Source organism: Leucopleurus acutus, assembly GCF_964270905.1.
Source record: "Leucopleurus acutus genome assembly, chromosome: 17".
Lineage (NCBI taxonomy): Eukaryota > Metazoa > Chordata > Mammalia > Artiodactyla > Delphinidae > Leucopleurus > Leucopleurus acutus.
The window spans coordinates 54,359,389-54,379,294 of NC_139159.1; the positions used below are offsets into that span (position 1 = coordinate 54,359,389).

The 19,906-nt window shown below is 38.5% G+C and overlaps 1 protein-coding gene across 3 annotated transcripts in view; it reads right to left on the reverse strand.

The window, feature by feature from the left end:
• Window positions 1-19,906, reverse strand: part of RSPO2 (R-spondin 2) — a gene marked incomplete at its 5' end in the record, with an annotated part of 158,566 nt that overhangs the window by 38,038 nt on the left and 100,622 nt on the right. For 2 of the 3 annotated variants that reach the window (XM_082858918.1, XM_082858917.1), the window contains one exon: window positions 18,590-18,778. In XM_082858918.1, the coding sequence (XP_082715044.1) occupies window positions 18,590-18,778 (189 nt within the window). The remainder of the gene's footprint in view (window positions 1-18,589; window positions 18,779-19,906) is intronic. The other variant, XM_082858919.1, reaches the window with a different exon arrangement.

Consider the following 19,906-nt stretch of genomic DNA (forward strand, 5'->3'; position numbering starts at 1 on the left):
TGAGGTGACGGAGAAAGGTACCGAGAAAGTTACTAGACCAAAGTGCACAATGGTTAAAAAGTTATTATGTGACGGTTATATAGAACAGCAATTTAAATTAATTAAATTATTAGCATTAAAGCTGTCTCTGTTGTGCCTTTGCCTCTGTTTTGCTGTTCAACCACACAAAATGGAGAACATGTGCAAGAGCACAGCCTGAAACGCTGAAAGTAAAGAAGTAACATTTCAAACATTTGTTGTACTCTTCCTTGTGTTACTGACCCCATGAAGCACCGGCTGAGCCACACAGAAACGTGAGACAAAAGATGCAAGTAAGTTAAATGCCAAGTACTTTGCCTGCGTCCTATTAACATAATAAGAAAAAAAACTATGCACCATCTCAAAGTCCAGTGTGTGCTACAAACTGGGTAATAAAAAAATAAAATCAATCCTTGATTTTTCTGCCGCTGTTTTACAAATAAAATGCCTATTTTAGGTGTTTTTCTCTAAATAGAATCCCTCCTAAAACAAACAAACAAAACCCAAAAAACTACAAGTGCTTAATATCGTCTTTGAACCAGAGATAACTTTAAGGAAATCTCTGATACCAACAGATCCAAATTGACATCCCAGAAGTCCAACATAGCAGAACACAGCTTCCTCCACGTTGTTGCTTGTAGCCCCCTAGACCCTTTTGATTTTGCTATTGTAATATCATCTTCAATTTCACCCAAACAATTTGAAAGGAGTCCTGCCTTTTGCCACTTATCTGGCTAAAGAAAATGCTTTGTCATGAGGGGACTTCCTTTCATGCTGATCTACTCTTTCCTGAGCTCAGGGCTAGTTCTTAAACTTTCACAGAGGTGGTCATTTCTGCTGAGAAGATCAAGTGTTGCATTTTGCCTAAAAGGAACTTGAAATGTAAAACACCAGGTTTCACAGCTCCAGCCAAGTTAAGTATGTGTGTTTTATAACAGACGCTAGCCAGAAATGCAAATGATTTCCATAAAGTTTTAATCCTGTTATCAATCCCTTGAGACACACCCCCTTACCCCTGATCTCTCCCCTGGCTATGGTTCTACATTTTTATTGCATGTTTTATAAAAGAAAAACACTAGTAAAGATACCCTAGATTCTGGTTTAGAAGTCCCAAGAGATGACACTGAGGTGTAGACTTAGACAGTTTTCTAATTAAAAAGTCAGATGGTCTGTTTCTCTTAGAAATGCTTCAGTTCCCAGTGTGTGCCTGTAGGTGTTTTGCTCATGGCCTCTTGGCCCAAAGCCATTTAAGAGCTGCCTCAACAAGCCCCTTCATGAAGTTGGGCCTCGCAAGTGATGGAGAGCCAGGATATCCAAGAAGAAAGGATTTGTACACCTTAAAAATGTACTGCTTTTACCACAATTTAAAAAATAAAAATAAATTTTAAAAGAACTTGGAAATATAAAGAACATAAGCACAATTTTGAAAGAAAAGTCATTATATAGAAAAAGCAATTTGAAAATTTTAACAAATAGATGAAAGAGAATCAAATATACTGAACTGTTTTAGCCATGGATGAAAACACCAGTCACAACTCCCTTCTGATAAAGTTTTTTTTTAATAAAAGGTATAATATACTTCCTTTATGAACCTCAAGCAATTGGCATCAACATTTTTCTATGGTGCCTGTTCCTGCTTTCAGCATTTGGTTCTTGCTTTAATTTCAGCTGTAGCAGCTTTTAAACTTTTCAAATCTTGAATCAACACAGCTCATGGTTTGTAGAATACCTATTATAATGACAAGCCATGCATCTTACCAGAAAAATGCGTATTTTATTAATTTCTTTCAAGTCTATTGATCAGGAAACCCTTTACCAAGAAGACAGCAATTGTATCCAGACTCCAGAATAACTATTTGCAACCCATCTGGAGCTGTGGCATAGACCACAGTCAGAGTCCAAAAAAGAGGCTAAGAACAGAGCTGTTACAATTCACTCTCTTACATTCTTCATTCTAGAGATTATCTTCTATGGTAGCTTTACACTAAATCAAACTTCATGAAAGTCTAGGACTTGGGTGTACAAAAGCCTCAACACATTCTTCATCTAGATTATGATGATGATAATAAGAGCTACAAGAGTCAAATAAGTGAGTGCAAAAAAGATCACTATAACAAGGAGTACATTGAAGTCGTTTATGTAGAGGTAATTTCTGCACACTGTACATAAATTTCTGTAGACCATTTTTTATTTTGTGTTTTGGGGCTATATCTGAAAAATCCATTAAGATAACCCTTGCAGATAGTTCATGGATTACTTAAAATATTAAATGAAATGAAATTTACACCACCATAAGATACTACTCTGATGAATACTCATTTCCATCAGAATGGGCATCAGTCAGACCATGAGTAAACTTAACCAGTGAGGAGTCGGCATTTTGCTGATACCATTCTGTTCTTACATAGAAAGCAGCTTGGTTTCACAGTTGGCAGAACCCAGTAATGCTGTAACTCTGAAGTGGTCCTTGATTGAACACTCTATAAACAATGTAGTAAAACTAAGAAATGAACTCTTTACAGTTAGTGTTTAATAAATCGGGTAGGTTATGCCCACTGAAAACTGACCCAGGAAAAAAAACATGGAAAAGGAAATATATTTGAATTAGTTATGCAAAGGCATAAAAACACATGATTTTGAAGAAATGTATTGTAATATATATAACTTTCTTTCAGGGCTATAGAACTGCCTTCAATTTCTGCCACCAATTATCTGTCTTCAATTAAATTGCCACCATCAGTAAGCATTTTGGGTGGGGATGTTCTGTGCCAGACTTTGCAGGTCAAAATTCTATAGGAGGACTTCCCTGGTGGTGCAGTGGCTAAGAGTCCACCTGCCAATGCAGGGGACATGGGTTCAACCCCTGGGCCGGGAAGATCCCACATGCTGCAGAGCAACTAAGCCCATGCGCCGCAACTACTGAGCCTGTGCTCTAGAGCCAGCGAGCCACAACTACTGAGCCCACGTGCCACAACTACTGAAGCCCACGCACCTAGAGCCCGTGCTCCGCAACAGGAGAAGCCACTGCAATGAGAAGCCCACGCACCGCAATGAAGAGTAGCCCCTGCTCACCGCAACTAGAGAAAGCCCGTGCACAGCAATGAAGACCCGATGCAGCCATAAATAAATATATAGATAGATAGATAGATAGATAAATATATAATTCTATGGTAACTTTAGGGAATCAACCTCAAACCAGAAAGCTGAGATAAGTAAAAAATAATCTCCAAGTGTCCAAAAAGCATCCCCAGTCTCCTTAAGAACCCTTGAGGGTGGCCGGGTTGTCCATGGTTACTGAATAAAAGCAGTCTGTCTCTTCCAATTCCACATCCAACACACATTAGATTTAGAAGCCCCGGGGACAGCAGAAGGTTGCTGGCGTCCTATGTTAAGATGGGAAAATATACTGGCCAAACAGCTAAATGTCCTATTTCAGACTATGTGAACATTCTGAAAACCCTATTGCAGCACCATTACCTAAAGCCCACACCTCTTGAAATTCTGGCATTATAATGATCTCTGAAGAGATACAACAATGGTATTACCTAATTTAATCACATAAGAGTCCAGCAAGTTTAATTTCCTCTGCATAATAAGTATCAGAAATTAAGATTTAAATTCAGGAGTCTTTTAACTCCAAAATTCTTTTTTTTTTTTTTTTTTTTTTTTTTTTTTTTTGTCTGCATTGGGTCTTCGTTGCCGCGCACGGGCTTTCTCTAGTTGTGGTGAGCGGGGGTTACTCTTCGTTGCGGTGCACGGGCTTCTCACTGTGGTGGCTTCTCTTGTTGCAGAGCACAGGCTCTAGAGCACAGGCTCAGTAGTTGTGGTGCATGGGCTTAGTTGTTCTGCGGCATGTATCTTCCCGGACCAGGGCTGAAACCCGTGTCCCTGCATTGGCAGGTGGAATCTTAACCATTGCACCACCAGGGAAGCCCCTGACTCCAAAATTCTTTAATCCTTTACAGCACTGGCTTTGTAGCCTAAAATATCACTAGGAAGTACAATTTAAAAGCTCAATTGTTTCCTTGGTTGACAAAATGAAATATCATCTTGTATTTAAAATACTAAAAAAATTTTGTCCTCCTTAGGAAAATCCACATAATGGGACACGAAAGCTTTTTTTTTTGGTCAACAGGAAAATTATTTCTCTAAGTTCACGGGTGAAGTAGTTTTGGCTAATAGCTAATTCTGATTTTATCGTTACTAAAAGGAATAGATGCTAAAACATTTTTTAAAAAGTCTGAATGAGTGGACAGCTAGTTCTGAAACAGAGGTATAAAATGAACTTCAATTGTGTTTGTTTTTGTATTTGAGCTAGCTTTGTTTCTTGTTGGACTTCTATCTCCAGTAGCAGACAAATGCACTAATTTTCTCGGTACGGAAAATGCCAGCATGAAAGCCAAATAAAGTTGAGTTTAAGATAATTACACGAGATTTCATCAAAGCAACTTGGCACTCATCAAAATTCAATCCCAGCTAGCTGATGAGATTTCATCAGGCTGCTTAAGAAGCAGGGAAATAAACAAAAGGAGAGACAATGAAAACAATGTGACAGCTGTCAAACAAAATGCGGAGCACAACATTGAACGCTTCCCTAAATGCAGTGCTGAAACCACTAGTTCTCATCCCCGCCACACACACACACACACATACGCGTGTGTACAAGAATAAATGACCACATATTTTGAATTTTCAATCATCCTTCCTTGTGCTTTCACTGCATAATACTGATTGTGAAATCATTTGTTACCAAGTACTAAAGTTGCATAAAAGATGAACATCTTAAGGGCTGTACAGTTAAAAAAAGTTTTAAAATACGGGTGCTTAAGAGGTCACCTCCCTTATTTGAACTCCTTTAAGCAAGTTCTTAATAAATGTAAGCTATTATAAAAGGAATGGTTCAAATTATGCTACTACCAATGTTACAGTTTTGCAACTAGATATGCTCACATGTCATCCACCTGGTGGAAAATTTCACATAGTGGTTCTTGGGATATACAGGTCTTATGTTTCTGATAAAGTAGAAGTAAACTGGTAACGGCAACACAGTGCACTGTTTCAAACAGGGCTACAGAAGTTAGCAAAATAACTCAACTCAAAGCATATCTGATGACCATATTAGGTCAATCTGTGCACTTAGAGCTGACAATTATACCAAATAGAGGAAGGTCTGAAATGCTACAACACTTGACATTTGAGGCAGAAATTACTTTAAATTACTCGAGTTAGCAATACCACTCTCAACATGAAAATACGAGAATACTACAAGAAATCTTTGCACACATGTAAGACATGCATATGGTTTCCTTCTACAGGTTTTGACATAAGATGAAAAGAAGAGAGGAAGAAAGGAATGGGAGTCGACACAATATCTATCTTCCAGGGATTAGCACTAGGGATTACTTTTTACCCTTTCATTTCATCAGAGGTTTATTTCCTCTAGAATTTTCAAGCAACAGATAGTTTGGAAAGTAGATTTTTCTATATGTAGATATTTTTGAAAATAGATGCTTCATATCAGCCAATATCTGTTGTACGTTTTCTGTGTATAAGTCCAAGATAACAATCAAAGACTTATTACTAATTCAAGTTTCTAGTTTTGGGTTATTATCTTGGACTAGACATTCTAATAACTAAATTAAGGCTATCAATGACAAAATGACCCTAGGACTGTTTCACCAAAAAGTGAGCAGAAAAGATGTAAGACCTGCCAGAATTTTCTCCTAGGAGCAAGGGAAGATAATACCTACTGAATAAAAACGTTAAAGAGGCAGCTCAAGACGAAACAAAGTTGTGTTTGGAGCATATCATGTGCTTGTCCATCTTATACCATATTTAACTGTACATAATTTGTATACCAAAATGAATAACTGTAAACAAGTTGAAGGGAGGATTTGGGGTTTTTTATTGGTTCATCATAGAATCTTGCAGAGTCAACCATAAAAAGTAGATACATTGTTGAATCAGTCTGAGCTAAGTTTCATACCACTATTTGGAGAGAAAATACTGCAAAAATAAAGGGCCAATCACTGCAGAGAATACGTACGCAAGAACATGAAAACCCTAGCTGCAGTACCTCTGAAGGATTCCCAGAAATTACTATAGGTTGAACAATAAAGAGGCTGTATGGGAGAAAGCTCTAGGTTTGATGTCTAAGCAAGAAACAAGCTTTGCCTTTATCTTCTATCATTACCATGGGGAATTCACTCAGCCTCTCTGCACCTTAGCTTCATGACATGTAAAGGAAGGGATGTAAATGAATGCAACTTAAAGTTTTGTTTTAGAGAAAGACATGCTCCTTTTTCCCCAAAGGAAAACTCCTACGGAAACCACAAAACGGGCACTTCCCTGGTGGTCCAGTGGCTAAGACTCCATACTCCCAATGCAGGGGCCTGGGTTCGACCCCTGGTCAGGGAACTAGATCCCACATGCATGCCACAACTAAGAGCTAACATGATGCAACTAAGACCTGGCACAGCCTAAATAAATAAATAAATATTAAAAATAGGGCTTCCCTGGTGGCGCAGTGGTTGAGAGTCTGCCTGCCGATGCAGGGGACAGGGGTTCGTGCCCTGGTCCGGGAAGATCCCACATGCCGCGGAGCGGCTGGGCCCGTGAGCCATTGCCGCTGAGCCTGCGCGTCCGGAGCCTGTGCTGCGCAACGGGAGAGGCCGCAACAGTGAGAGGCCCGCGTACCTCAAAAAATAAATAAATAAATAAAAAATAAAAATAAACTCCAAAACGTAAAAAAGAAAAAAGGAAAGCTACTCTCATTCAGCCAGGGTGAGGGGCCAGATCCTTACCTGCTGGGCCTCCTCCCCACAAGCCATGAAACAAGCCACACACCATGAAATCCTGAATAGAATTAGATTGACCACTCTTGGATCTACATCTAGAGATTTCTTCCCTTTTATGGATCCTACCCTCTCCTCAAGATTACATGGCTGATACATATGGGTTTAAGAAACTGAATTCCCATAGCAAAAATGTCTTTAGGTACAGTGAGGCAACACACATTACTGTATCTGTTATACATCTGTAACCACATTCCTAACTTTAGGCTCATTACTCTCTTATGACGTAGGTAGCTAGTTCACTTGTTATAAACTATGTGCCATATGCTAGACCCACGCTTCTTGAATAACTACATACCTGAACTTGAGGTTTGCAAATGAATCATCATAAATGAGCAGAAACTGTCTCCTCCCTGTGGCAATTCTTCAGTCAGTCTCAAATTTTTCTGGCACTGGTTAATCCATGAGGCTCAATTTAGTAACTATTAATTTTGAAGTATCGGCTGAGTTCACTTCTTCTCTTTATTTCTACTCCTTTTGCCCTAATTTCCCCCCTTTTGCTTCCTGACACATACATTATATCAAGTAGATTCTCCGTGTTTACATATATGGCAGCATATATACATCCCATTTTTTCACGTTTTTGCTCATTTGATCTTCTCCCTTCACCCTCTACTCATTTTCACTTAGTCAAATCCTCCCATGATTCCAGGTCTATACTCTGAATGCATCACCTCTTCAGCCACTATTAACCTTTTCTAGTCATACTGCAACCTTCATCCCGTTCAATATTTGAGGCTTGCTCTGTCCTAGCCCCTACGCTAATCAGGATACTCAATGGCTGTCCAAGCCATTTCTAGAACTCACTGTTTCAAGTTTACCACCTAGATTACACTGTAAATGAGTTGAAATGAGTTTAACTTTGAATACGTTGACACATCTGCTAGCTGGAATGCAAATTAACCTACACTCCCTCTGCCTACCAAAGGCTATTACAATCTCGGTAAAGAGAATAAAAAGGCTTCAAGCCAAGTAGAGACAATAGAAATAAAAATGAATGAACAGTGGAGAAACAGGACTGGGTGAGCAGTTATTTTAAAAAGATAAAATAATAACAACCCACATTTTCTGATCCTTGATTCTGTGCAAGGCAAGGTATGAATGATGTTTCTTAATCCTCTTGGCAATCCTATGAAGCAGGCATCTGTTATTATCTTCCAAATATAGATACTGAAGCTTAAAGAGATTAAATAAACTTCTCAAGTTTGCATACTTTTTAGGTGGTTGAGCAAAGATCTGAGACCTAATTTGTCTGAATGCGAGGAAGAGATTCAAAGGTGGGATTGAGGTCCTTGGTAACTGGGAGGCTAGTGATGCCTTTGGAAAGGATAGCCATCCCCAGAAAAATAAGATCTTGAAAGGGTAGTAAGGTATGTTTCAGCTACGCTTGGTTTGACATGCTGGCAGGATCTCTAAGGAAGATGCCCATCAACAGCCAGAACTGTGGGATTGGGGCCCAAATGGAAGATGAGTCACATCTGAACGAGAGCATGAAGAGGTAAGAGTAAGCCATGGGAAGAATGGAAAATATAGCAGAATTCACAATGGAATTACAACAAAATGTAGCAGAATAATAAAAATTCCCCTATTTGCATACATGCTCATTTACTCCTCACAATTATCCTGTGACATATTATTATCCCCATTTCATAAATGACTAAACTTTGGGAAATTAAGTAATCTGACCAATGCCATTCAACCAATATGTGATCGAGACCAGTATGTACCAAATTTATAACTCTTTCCACTATTTTTTCACACTGTTTTTTCCAATATACACTCATTCACTGTCACTAAAGGTACAAAACAGAAGCTTGATGAGTATTCGTCAAAGATAGCCAAGTGTGTCTTGGGGGCTTGGAGGGTTAAAGGATTAGGGCGAACAAATACATGAGACATTGTTTCCCACCACACACCACAAACACCACAAATTGATAACTATACCATTTTCTCCTGCACCCGGCATTTAACTCAGACTCCTTCTCAACCCAGTGTTCCAGGCAGCTGCTAGTAAACGACACGCTAGATAAAAACATCTTAGGTTATACAACCGACATTGGGTCTTGTAGGATCATTTTTATCCTTGGCCTGAATAATATTTAATTTTTGTACTTTAAATTGTTAGAGTATTCCAAGCTAGCTGGTAAAGGAAACCCATTAAAAGGTTAACATCATAAGCTAGAAAATAGGGGCTAATACATCCAAGGGTCTTGGTAATGGCAAATGGAAGCAGCAGTTAGAAAGCAAATATAGTTCAGTTAGGGTGAATGCAAAATGTGTCTAGATTTTTAAAAATAAACTGAACTAATATAAACTGGGGAATGGCTTGGCTTAGAAAGTTGGCAGAAAAAGATTTAAGTGTCACAGTGGACTGCAAGTCAAGGCAAAATCCTGCGCTCTTTAGAAGAGCAAAGCATCACAGAAAAATGCATAAACATCAGAACCCAGAAGTATTCTCTGGTAATTCTCCCAAACTCAGGCTCTGCTTAACGCTCTGCTCCAAATCGGGGACATCTTCCATACATCTTACTGACACACCCCTCAGTCACTCCCACCTTCAATCAGTGTTCCACTAAAATACTTCCATGCCCCACTGTGTTCAAGGAAAAATTCAAAATCCTGTCCTTTCCATAGAGGTGCTTCGCACACTCAGTTTTCAACTTACATTTTTGCTGTGAGCTGCTATGACTGCCATTCTCAAAGTCTGAGTTCCAGCCAGGCTCTTGGGCTTATCCTCCCTTGGACACAAGAGGTACTCTTTGGCATCTACATCTTTTCCCTAAAAGGTTCTGTCTCAAATCATCTCCTTTTTTTAAGGTGTTTTCCACCCACCTCTCCTAATCTGTTTTGCTCTTCAGGAAGCATCCCCTAGCCACAACAGCTAAAACAGGATACTTCTCATATCAGTTCAGGGCCTAAGATGATACTTACATTTACAAATTCTATTTTGCTTCTTCTGTTATTTTGTAATGTGCATTTTCTTCATCCCTAACTAGACTATAAACTTTGGTTTCTATCACTCCCCACTGCCAATTTGCCCATTTCTTTAAAACCTGATTTAAATAATTGATTTGCTGAACCTGTAGATGTGGCCATGGAAAAATCATAGATTGCATTCGAAGCTCAGCTCCATCGCTTAATACCTGAATTATATTGGGGAAGTAGATTCGAAACAGGAATTAGAAGGCAGCTTGTAAAATATTTTAATAAAGTCAATTCAACTCAGTAAGCATTTACTCAAAATCCACATGGTTCTCTCATATCAAATAGCCTTTACAGGTTAAAATAATTGAAGTCCAGCCTTAGAGAAAAAACAAAAATCACAAAAGGTTATTTAAAATGTTAGGGCGGGGCGGGAGATAATCACCAGAAATAACTCTCCATCTAAATATGCAACTTCTGATCTTACTTAAGAACATCTTACTAGGTAGAAAAGACACCTGGCTTACTGACAAGCTCAAAGGGTAACTGACCCTCCACACAAATGCACATTTTCTAGATTCTCTAGATACCATGAAGTTCTAAACGGATTCAATATTCACTGAAAGAACCCAGTGGATGATTGCATTCAAATATAACTGGTAAGCCAGAAAGTCCTGATTCCATGATGCCTGTTCCTCTATATCTCACATTTCACTATTATACCTTCAGCTTTTATTGAGGAATAAACACTCCCAAGCTGCTTTCTACCTTCTAGAAGGTAGTGCAGATATTTGTGGTGCAGATGTTGTTGAAGACACTGTCCACCATACTACTCAATGCTCCAGAAGTGACTCCCCATTCGAGAAATCTGTTTAGTGTTTATCTCCCTATGGAACTAGAATATTCCCTTTACTATGAGAATTATTAATTTCCTTAATTCTACGACGTAGGTCCCACAGGTTGCGAACACTTTAATGTGCCTGAAATTGAAGTATTCATATAAATGTGTGTGCCACGTATATATGTGTGTATATGTATATATATGTAGGTATACATCCATATATACATACATGTATGTGTGCATGTGTATCTATTCATGTTTGTGTACATGTATGTGTATATATGTGCTGTGTATATACATGGTGATTTTCTCTCCAAAAGCTGTTTTAAATTGATACTGTATTTTATAAGTAATCATTTATTTTAAATTAAGGTAGAATCATATCCATGTTTTCCCTTTGCCTGGTAGGAAACCCAAGGCCAAATTTTTGGCCCAATTATTTCAACAAACACATACTCATATGGTCTATTTTCCTTGTCAATCCTGAGTTCCTAGTCTAAGTTTTCCCTAGTTCTGATCTTTTAAAATTTGTTTGGCTTTGTTTTGTTTTAGCATGTTAACAAATACTTTTTACATTAAGTTATCATTAAATCGTTTGAGTAACGGGCAGTCTATAAGGGTATAATACCAATTATTAAATGTCTCTTGACTATGCAAGTTCAAGTATTTTACTCCTCATTTCCAAAGTCCTCAAATACAAGAAAATAATGCTGACACACAGGCTATTAGGCCGAAGTATTATATAAAGACTCAATTGTAAAGCAAAATCTACTGCCCTTACATTTTTAGTTTAAATTGTAATAAAGTTTGCTACCTGAACCTTTTGCCCCTCTGTGCTGCACAAAGTAATTTTGTCGTCTTAACCACTTCTGTACGATGACAACATGAATCGCTCTGGGATTTGAGTAGAACTCTGTCATTATTTCCACGAAAATGTTTTCTTTCTGCCTCCTAATCCTGGAGGATATCCACAAGTCCAAGTCTAGGTCAATCCAGTAGCTGGAGAGGTATTTACAGGAAATCTCAATGAGCAAACAGCCTGCGCTCTTTTTATCAACACCGTTTAAAAATCCCAGAGAGGTGTCTGATGAGGAAAATAAGTTGTTCCAAGAAATCATTAGGGGTTTATACTTGAGACTGTCTTATCTCATAAGGAAAAAAAAGTCCCCTGTAAGAGGAGGGGAAAAAAAATCTACCACTGACACCATGTGTGTCCTATTAAAGTTGTTTTTATTTTAGAGTGTTGTAAAAATTGTTTTATGTATTTTACATTAAGATCAGAGTAGCGTACTGCTGGGTAGAATTCATAAAAGAAAGGCTCCTTTGGAATTTTCCTGTCCTTGCCTGGTTACACATAGACTGTCGGGCCTTCGGTGGCATATGTAGTTGAGAAATCCTTTTTACAAGTACCCATAAAAGAGACTAGTACATGTTGCTCCAGACTATAATTAAGTGGGGCTAAGTAGAGATTCCAGATGGGAAGCTGTAGAGACTGGCACAGAGGTGTGGGTTCGCTCACTCACTCCCTGGCCCCTCCGACAAGCAAGTCTGGCACCAGGACAGGCTCAAAATGCAACTGGAGAAGAGGTTGTCTTATATGCCCTCCGTCAGCCGCCATGTGATGGGTGCTTGGCACGCCCTTGTATTTCTACGTCTAAGTCCAAGATTGCACTTCATCTTGCCCTCTCTGGACTTTCCATGAGCTCCCATGCACAGCACATCGGGGCCCACTTTTCTGCTCCTCAATTTCCTCAGACCCTTACCCTCTGAAATGTGAGAATCAGAAAATCTGAAAGAAATCATTGCTAAAAAAACAATACAGAAACAAAAACAAAAAATACCACCACCACCGGGTGCCCACATAGTTATCCCCTACCCACTTGCCCAGAAAGAAGTAAAAAAAATAAAATAAAATAAAATTTAAAAATTGGCCTGCCGATGCAGGGGACACGGGTTCGTGCCCCGGTCCGGGAGGATCCCACGTGCCGCGGAGCGGCTGGGCCCGTGAGCCATGGCCGCTGGGCCTGCGCGTCTGGAGCCTGTGCTCCGCGGCGGGAGGGGCCACAGCGGTGAGAGGCCCGCGTACCGCAAAAAAAATAATTAAAAAAAATTAAAAAATAAAAAAAGTAGTTGTGGGCGGAGCCGCAAGGGAGGGGATACGTCCCAAGACACTGCCTAAAGGCTCATTGTTAAGACAGATGAGGCAGGAATTTCAGATACTTTAGCTACTGAGAGAAATGTTTGGGAGCAGGTGGATCTTTGTTAAACCTCAGTTTTATAAGATAATCATACATTTACATTTGAGATGTGGCTGCTTATGAATAACTGTCCCAGTTTATAATCACTATAAAATAAACATTACCATTCACTGCCGTGTGTCCAGAGTACCTGGGAAATAGTACAATTTGCTTAATTTATAGTGACTAACACAAATCCCTGATTTTAAAGGAAACAACATATTTAGCATAGCAAAGCGGCAACAGGAATTGCCCTTTTTTAGATGCTCTTATTCATATAAAAATTTCAGTATCTACATTCCTGACAACCCTGAAAGTTTCAAAAGAAAAGAGGTTTTTCTCTTATCCTCTCCCAAACTACTCTTGAGGTTGGCATGTATAAAACAGACCACATAAATTGCAACTCAAATGTAAACAAAATGTAGAGAAATAAAGAACATATGTCTAAAGCATATTTTCTTGACCCTATCCTACTGAAAATGTGCTTATTTCCTGCTCTTGGTTTAATCCATCACAATCTACAACCATCTTTAGTTATAGTATCTAATACCTAATCCACATGTTGCTGTCAGTTTATATACAGAAAACAAAAATTGGAGAGGTCTTATTACTATTGCCTTTTGAAAAGTAGATGCTTGCAGAGATTCTGGTTCTAAGTTGCTAAATAGTATTTTCTTTTGTATCCTACCAAGTTAAAAGCCACTTAAAAAAAAAAAAGTAGATGCTGGTCAAGTAATGTCAAATAAGAGGAGTGAGTTGTTTTCAAGTTGAAATCATAGGTAGGGGCAAGTTTTTATATTTAAATTGTAGCACAATCCTGAGAAAATACTACGAAAATACACCTAAAGTACTTTAGCAGTCTGATTGCTTAGATGGGTCAGAAAGAGAAAGGGCATTCCAGACACAGAGCTACTAAATGTGAGGGAGGGGCTCAGAGCCCCAAGTCTCCTGGACAGCCAGGGAGCAAGGGGGCAGAGAGGAGTGCTGGGTGTGGCCCCACCAAGACAGCCTCCGGGGGAGGGCCATCGTGAAAGACTGCGGATGGAAAGAATAATCTTGAAATCACATTTTTTTCCCCACAACTAATTGAGGACCAAAGATACTAAAATTACAGAAGAAGATGGCCTTAGTAGGAATGGCTGAAGCAAAACAAAGCCAGTGGGCTCAACACTTCGGCACTTGTGAAATGACCTTTGGGGTATGTTTCACCAGCTATTTCAAGTGGGAGGACATTGGGAGGGGGTGGTGATTGCAGAGTGTCATGTTTTTAAAAACTATTTGTAAAACAAAGTAAAATGATGCATTGGGGTGGAGGGAGAGACCGTTTAAAGTCAGCTTCTTCGATGTTGGACAACCATAGCTTTTATCTTTGAATTTTATGATAAGGAACAAGGAAAAGGTACAGGAAAACTTGAGTTTTCTGGGCAAGACGTTGGTCCTACTCTTGGCTTTACCATTAATAACTTGCTACATCTCCATGGACCAGGCAGAGCCTCCTGGATCTCAGTTCCTTCCTCTTCCCTAGTATGTAATGGAAGAATCAATGATGTTCATAAAACATAGCTATTGAGTCAAGAGCTAAAAAATCTTTCCCCTAGGTCTTCAAAATATCTCCTTCATTCAGGTCTCTGATCAAATGTCACTCCCTCAATTTCCCTGAACACCCTACATAATACACTCCCAATCCAAATTTTCACTAGCTCCTTACCCCGCTTTATTTTTCTTCACATAGCTCCCATCTCCACATGAAATTATGCACTCACCCACTTTTTTATTGCCATGATCCCACTAGAATAAACACCGTAAGAACTTTGAGCAATACCATGCCTAGACCAATGATTGGTACACAGCACTGCTCAATAAACACCTGATGAATAAATTAAAATTAGTTATCATGGAACTTTACATATGGGACAGAAGATTTCAGGTTGAGGTGGTGTTGGCCAATCCTGTGAAAGACTACTGTCACCTCCAAATGACATTCCCACTAACCCCCGCTCCCTGTACGTGAACGTTTTCCAACTTTGTACTGCAGCAACCATGATTTTGTTCTTCCATTTGTCATTTAAATTTCATCATAGCATGTTTATATTTTTCTATTAATATATTGTCTAATGTACAACATAGTCCACACTTGAAAGTCCTTCCATTTGAAACTGCAAGTTAGGGAATTCCCTGGTAGTCCAGCGGTAGGGACTCCACACTTTCACTGCTGAAAGTGTGCAGGTTCAATCCCTGGTCTCGGAACTAAGATCCTGCAAGCCGCGTGGTGTGGCCAAAAAAAAATTTTTTTTAAGTCATAATAAAGCTGCAGGTTATATATTAATAGAGTAACTTGGTCCCAACAGGATGAATTCTATCAGTGTGCTCAGGGTGGGAGGGAGGGGAGTGAAGACAGTTACATCGGCTCTGAGTACAGTCTTCATTTTTAGTAGTCTGTTCTTTTTCCCCTTGTTTCCTACACTCATTGTTCAATTGTTTTTCCTCTGACTCATTGTCAGTCTTTCCCTCTTTCCCATCGTCTTTTACGATCCCCTCCTCTTTCTTTCTCCATCCTCCTGCTATCTTGGTAGCTAAAGCATAGGTCATATGCAGACTTTACAAGAGTCTTGGACAGTCTTTGAGGGTTCACTATCTGTGAAAAGGAAGGAGGAGGAAGGAAGAGGATGAAAGCTGCCAGATGTAGAAGGCTTGGCAAATGCACAGTACAGCTACCGGAAAAGTGGTCAGTTCTTGGTCGTAAAACAATGCTCTTGGGCTAACAGTTCTCTTCCTTACCCTTCACATGACAGCCACAAAACCTACCCATATCTTTTGGCAATTAGTCGTAGAGTCATTGGATTTTAGGACTGGACTGGATCTTAGAGATTGCCTACCTCAATACCCTCAATTTAAAATGAGGAAATAGAGGCCAAGAGAGGTTAAGTGACTTGCCAAGGGTCATAGAATTAATGAGTTGACATGGTGCAGAGACCCAGATCTCCTGATCACCAGACCGGAATCCTGAAGAGTGAGAGTCAGAAAAGCCCAAGGTACTCCACAGATTATGTCATCAGAAATGAAAGAAAGGATAACTAATCAAGAAAAGTTTGGAAATGAACAGTAACTTCAAGTCATACATCAATCCATGACTTAAGACATTTCCAAATATTCTTTCACTGTTTAAAAGCAAATAAGCATACAATAATTAAGGGAAAATAGGCAAAAGCATTATGCTGTTGTTTTTAAATCTTACAGCCATTTATTGTCTCATTTCTAATAGTTTTCAGTGTAATATCTTATATACTTAGGACTACTCCATTTCGCTGACCTCTAACTTATGGCTTCTAGTAATGAAAAGCAGCTGATTTTAATGTGCCCATGCTCCAGTGTGAAGGAGGCTAAGGCTGCGTTTGTGTGCAATCAGGTTAAGATTGGCTCCAACGGGAGAAAAATCCATACATATGTTGAAAAGATCTGAAAAATGCCTGTATTCCCAACCTGATTACGACTTACATTTTTGCATGGTTTGTCAAAGCAGATCACCGAAATCAAGTCAAGATGTAAAATGGGATAAAGTGGTTTTCTTCTCTATTCTTCCATTAATCCCCGTGACCTATTGGAGAAAGGAACTTTTTCCTCTCTCACCTGAGGCAAGGTGGGATACTCCACTGGAAGTTATGCCAATTTTTATCAATTGGTGCTCAATTTCCAAAATTAACTTTCTAGTTTTCATTTCCTACATTTGTAAATTGAAGTTATTTTATTGCAGAGTCATTTTCCATTTCTATCAACAATCCTATGTTAGTTCCCTTTTTTAAAAACATAAAACAAATTCCAATATAATTTTTTAAACCTACTAACTTTAAAGTTTACTCAAAAATTGAATTTATTAAACTGAATATGTAGATACAGGGATTAGAGCAATAGCTAGTCTCTCCTAATGTCTATCCTAATAAATAATATTTGGTAAAACCTAAATGTAAATTAAATAAGAGTTCATTGCTGGTTCACTTGTCAAAAAGAGAATATTAACAGATGATACATAAACATTTGTTTTGACATAATTTTAATTGTTGACAGTGTCAGGTTATATCTATTAAGACAATGCACTGTTGCTTGAAGCATAAAAAATAAAAATGCAATAAACATTACAGGTTAAAAATTTAGCTGTTACCTACAAAATTCTCAAGCAAGGCTGGGGCTGAGTCAAAATAGTTTCAGAGGGGAGGGGAACGTGCTGGCTCTTGTTACACATAAGCATGTTTGTTATAGGAGCATTTTCAGGTTAATTTTTGCTATTAACGTAAACCACAATTGGGGGACCACGTTGCTGGAAGAGGAATGGGGGGGTAGTTATATAAACAATATACAACAAAGAAAGTCTTTATTTCCAATACCTGAATACATCAGGTTTGTTTTTAGGTACAAGGTTGCAGGTTAAATGCTCTCAGCTATCCAAGAAGTGGCTTATTAGTTTTGTAAGAAAATATTTTCTTATATTTTGACTGAAAAATACCCAGTTTAACTGAACAAAACCATCCTTGTTAGTGAAAAGCAGACCCAAAAAAACTTTGTTTCAAAGACTCAGCAAAGAAAAGCAAAACTAATTCAAGAGGAAAAGCTGCCTTCCTAATAGTAGCTTCCGAATCTGGATCTAATAGTTCTCAAAGGCCGACTGGAGTCTTCAAGTCTTAAGTTTTGTCTTCCTCCATGGATCATAGACATTCTCTATGAGGCAGCATAATATGGATATAAATCCATTCTAAGCAGATATATATTCCCTCTCTGGGCTATAGCCACGAAGCTGAAAAGCTATGCCCAACAGGAAGAACGAAAGCAAACAAAAGTTTTGACTGTTTCACAGGGCAATTTTCTAAACACAACTTTCTTTTTTGCTTTCCTACTTTGTGCACTAGAAAAATCCTAACTTCATCTTTGGCAATGCGGCATCCACTAGTGATAAAATAAATAGTAACAAGAGATTATGCTTTCAGAAGCACAGCACCAGCGCTAAGAACTGCATTTCGACATACGGACTCGGCTCCAGCCAGCACCTGAGCTATGTACACTTCTCCTAATTTGTAAGTGGGCCTAATCCTGTTATTACAGAATAATTACTACAAATCAGCACAATTACTACAAAGACACAAATAAACATACACATACCAGTAGCTGTTTTCCACAAATTATTATCAAAACAAAGAGAACCGGCTAATTGTGGTAACATTAAGACAATGTTTATTCCTCCCAGTGTTTGGGCAAGTTTATTTTAAGTTGTCATCTTCAACTAGTAATGATACAGATGATTTTACAGATTCCATAAACCTTTCTAATCTAAACTGTTCTCAGCTGAAAGTTGGCTACTTCTCTTAGAGCAAAGGCCTGATTTCATAAGAACTGGCTTTTATGGTACATTAGCAAAAAAAAAGAAAAAGTAAAAAACCAGCGCGCGCGCACACACACACACACACACACACTTTTAGAAATCTCATTTTAAAAGCTCATTTGTAATGTAGTCTTCTAAATTATTTTCAAGGTACCATGAAATTAAATATTCACTTTACATTCTTCACAGTTTAAGCATTCGTCTCTAAGGAAGTGTAACGTGGAATATTCACACCAATGTTATTATCAGGTTTCCCTCATAGATAAATAGTTTTTTGGGAGCGAGGGTGATTAGACAGGAGGAGAATTCAGAAAGCACACAGCCCACAATAGGGATTATCTGAACTCACCTCCTGGACAATGCCTCACGGCCATCTTACATCTCCTGGATTCAGCGATCGTTGGACATGGTATCGTGTCTTTTGCTGGCTTTTTAACAATTTGCCGTGTTCTGGTTTCCAGACCCCACTTAAATCCACATGTGCGATTATTTCTGCTACAAGTTCCCCATTCACTCCAATGGCCAACCTCACATCCTTCTAATAGAGAGAAAACAAACACAGATGACAATTTGGTATACATTTCTCCACCATCACCAAATTTACATAGCAGTGTTTCTCTAACTCCCCCACCTTCAGATACCAAAACTTAAGTTGTACAGCCCACAAGACCTGTATACACCTCTCAGGAACTTTAACTCTTTGAATTATGAAGTTATAGATAAAAGTAAATAACTACCACATAAGTACTTTAAAAATTACTATTTGTCTTAGTTCATTTTTTGAAGGGATGCTACTGGTCCATTCTAAAGACATTGAAATATATAATCTTTAAAAGGTTCAACAGCTAAAACCTACAGTAAAAGATACTCTTTTCATACCATGACAGGACACAAAATTTTACAGGTTAATTCTGCATGCCCCCCCCCGAAATTCACAAGTGTGTTAGTTTTATTTTGGAAGTAAGTATATGATGAAAAGGATAGTGAGTGTTTCGCATTTTCTGATTGTCTCAATTCTTTTAAAAAGTGTCTTACACTGCAGTATATATTTCTTACTCTCTAAATTGATACTGCACATTACCATAGTTTGAAAAGTAAACAAATATGGTCAGATATTTGAAAATGTATGTTTTGCCTAGATATGTAAGCTTTTAGCATCCCCTTTTGTAAGTTCATATAGTGGAAAAGTAGGTTACTCTCCAATACCCTGCGATGAGAGGAAGGGGGAGGAGATAAAAGCATAAAAATATGCAAAGTTAAACCTCCTCATCAAATTCACCATTAAAAACCCCATCACACTAGCAGATGAGGACTCAGGCCTAGAGTCCACACACCATTAGTATTTCCACATTCCAGATCTCAGCAGGCGTCATGGGAACTCTTAGATTTTTCAAAGCTACTTAAGATTTTTATTTAGGGGAATGCATAGGACTCTATGGTTAATTTGTTAATAGTTAAGGGTTTCATAAGCATTTCCACTGAACATTTGTAATAGGTGTGGGTCTTGCCTCTCAAGCGAATTCAACGTTTTGAATATGCTCTTCTAGTGACTTTCTTATTTTGCAGTAAGGTGTTGCCTGTATGCATGTATTAACTCACACATATATAGGAATATATGTACACATTTCTTCAAAAACCTCTCATTTAAGTGTGTTCTCTGCAAGCT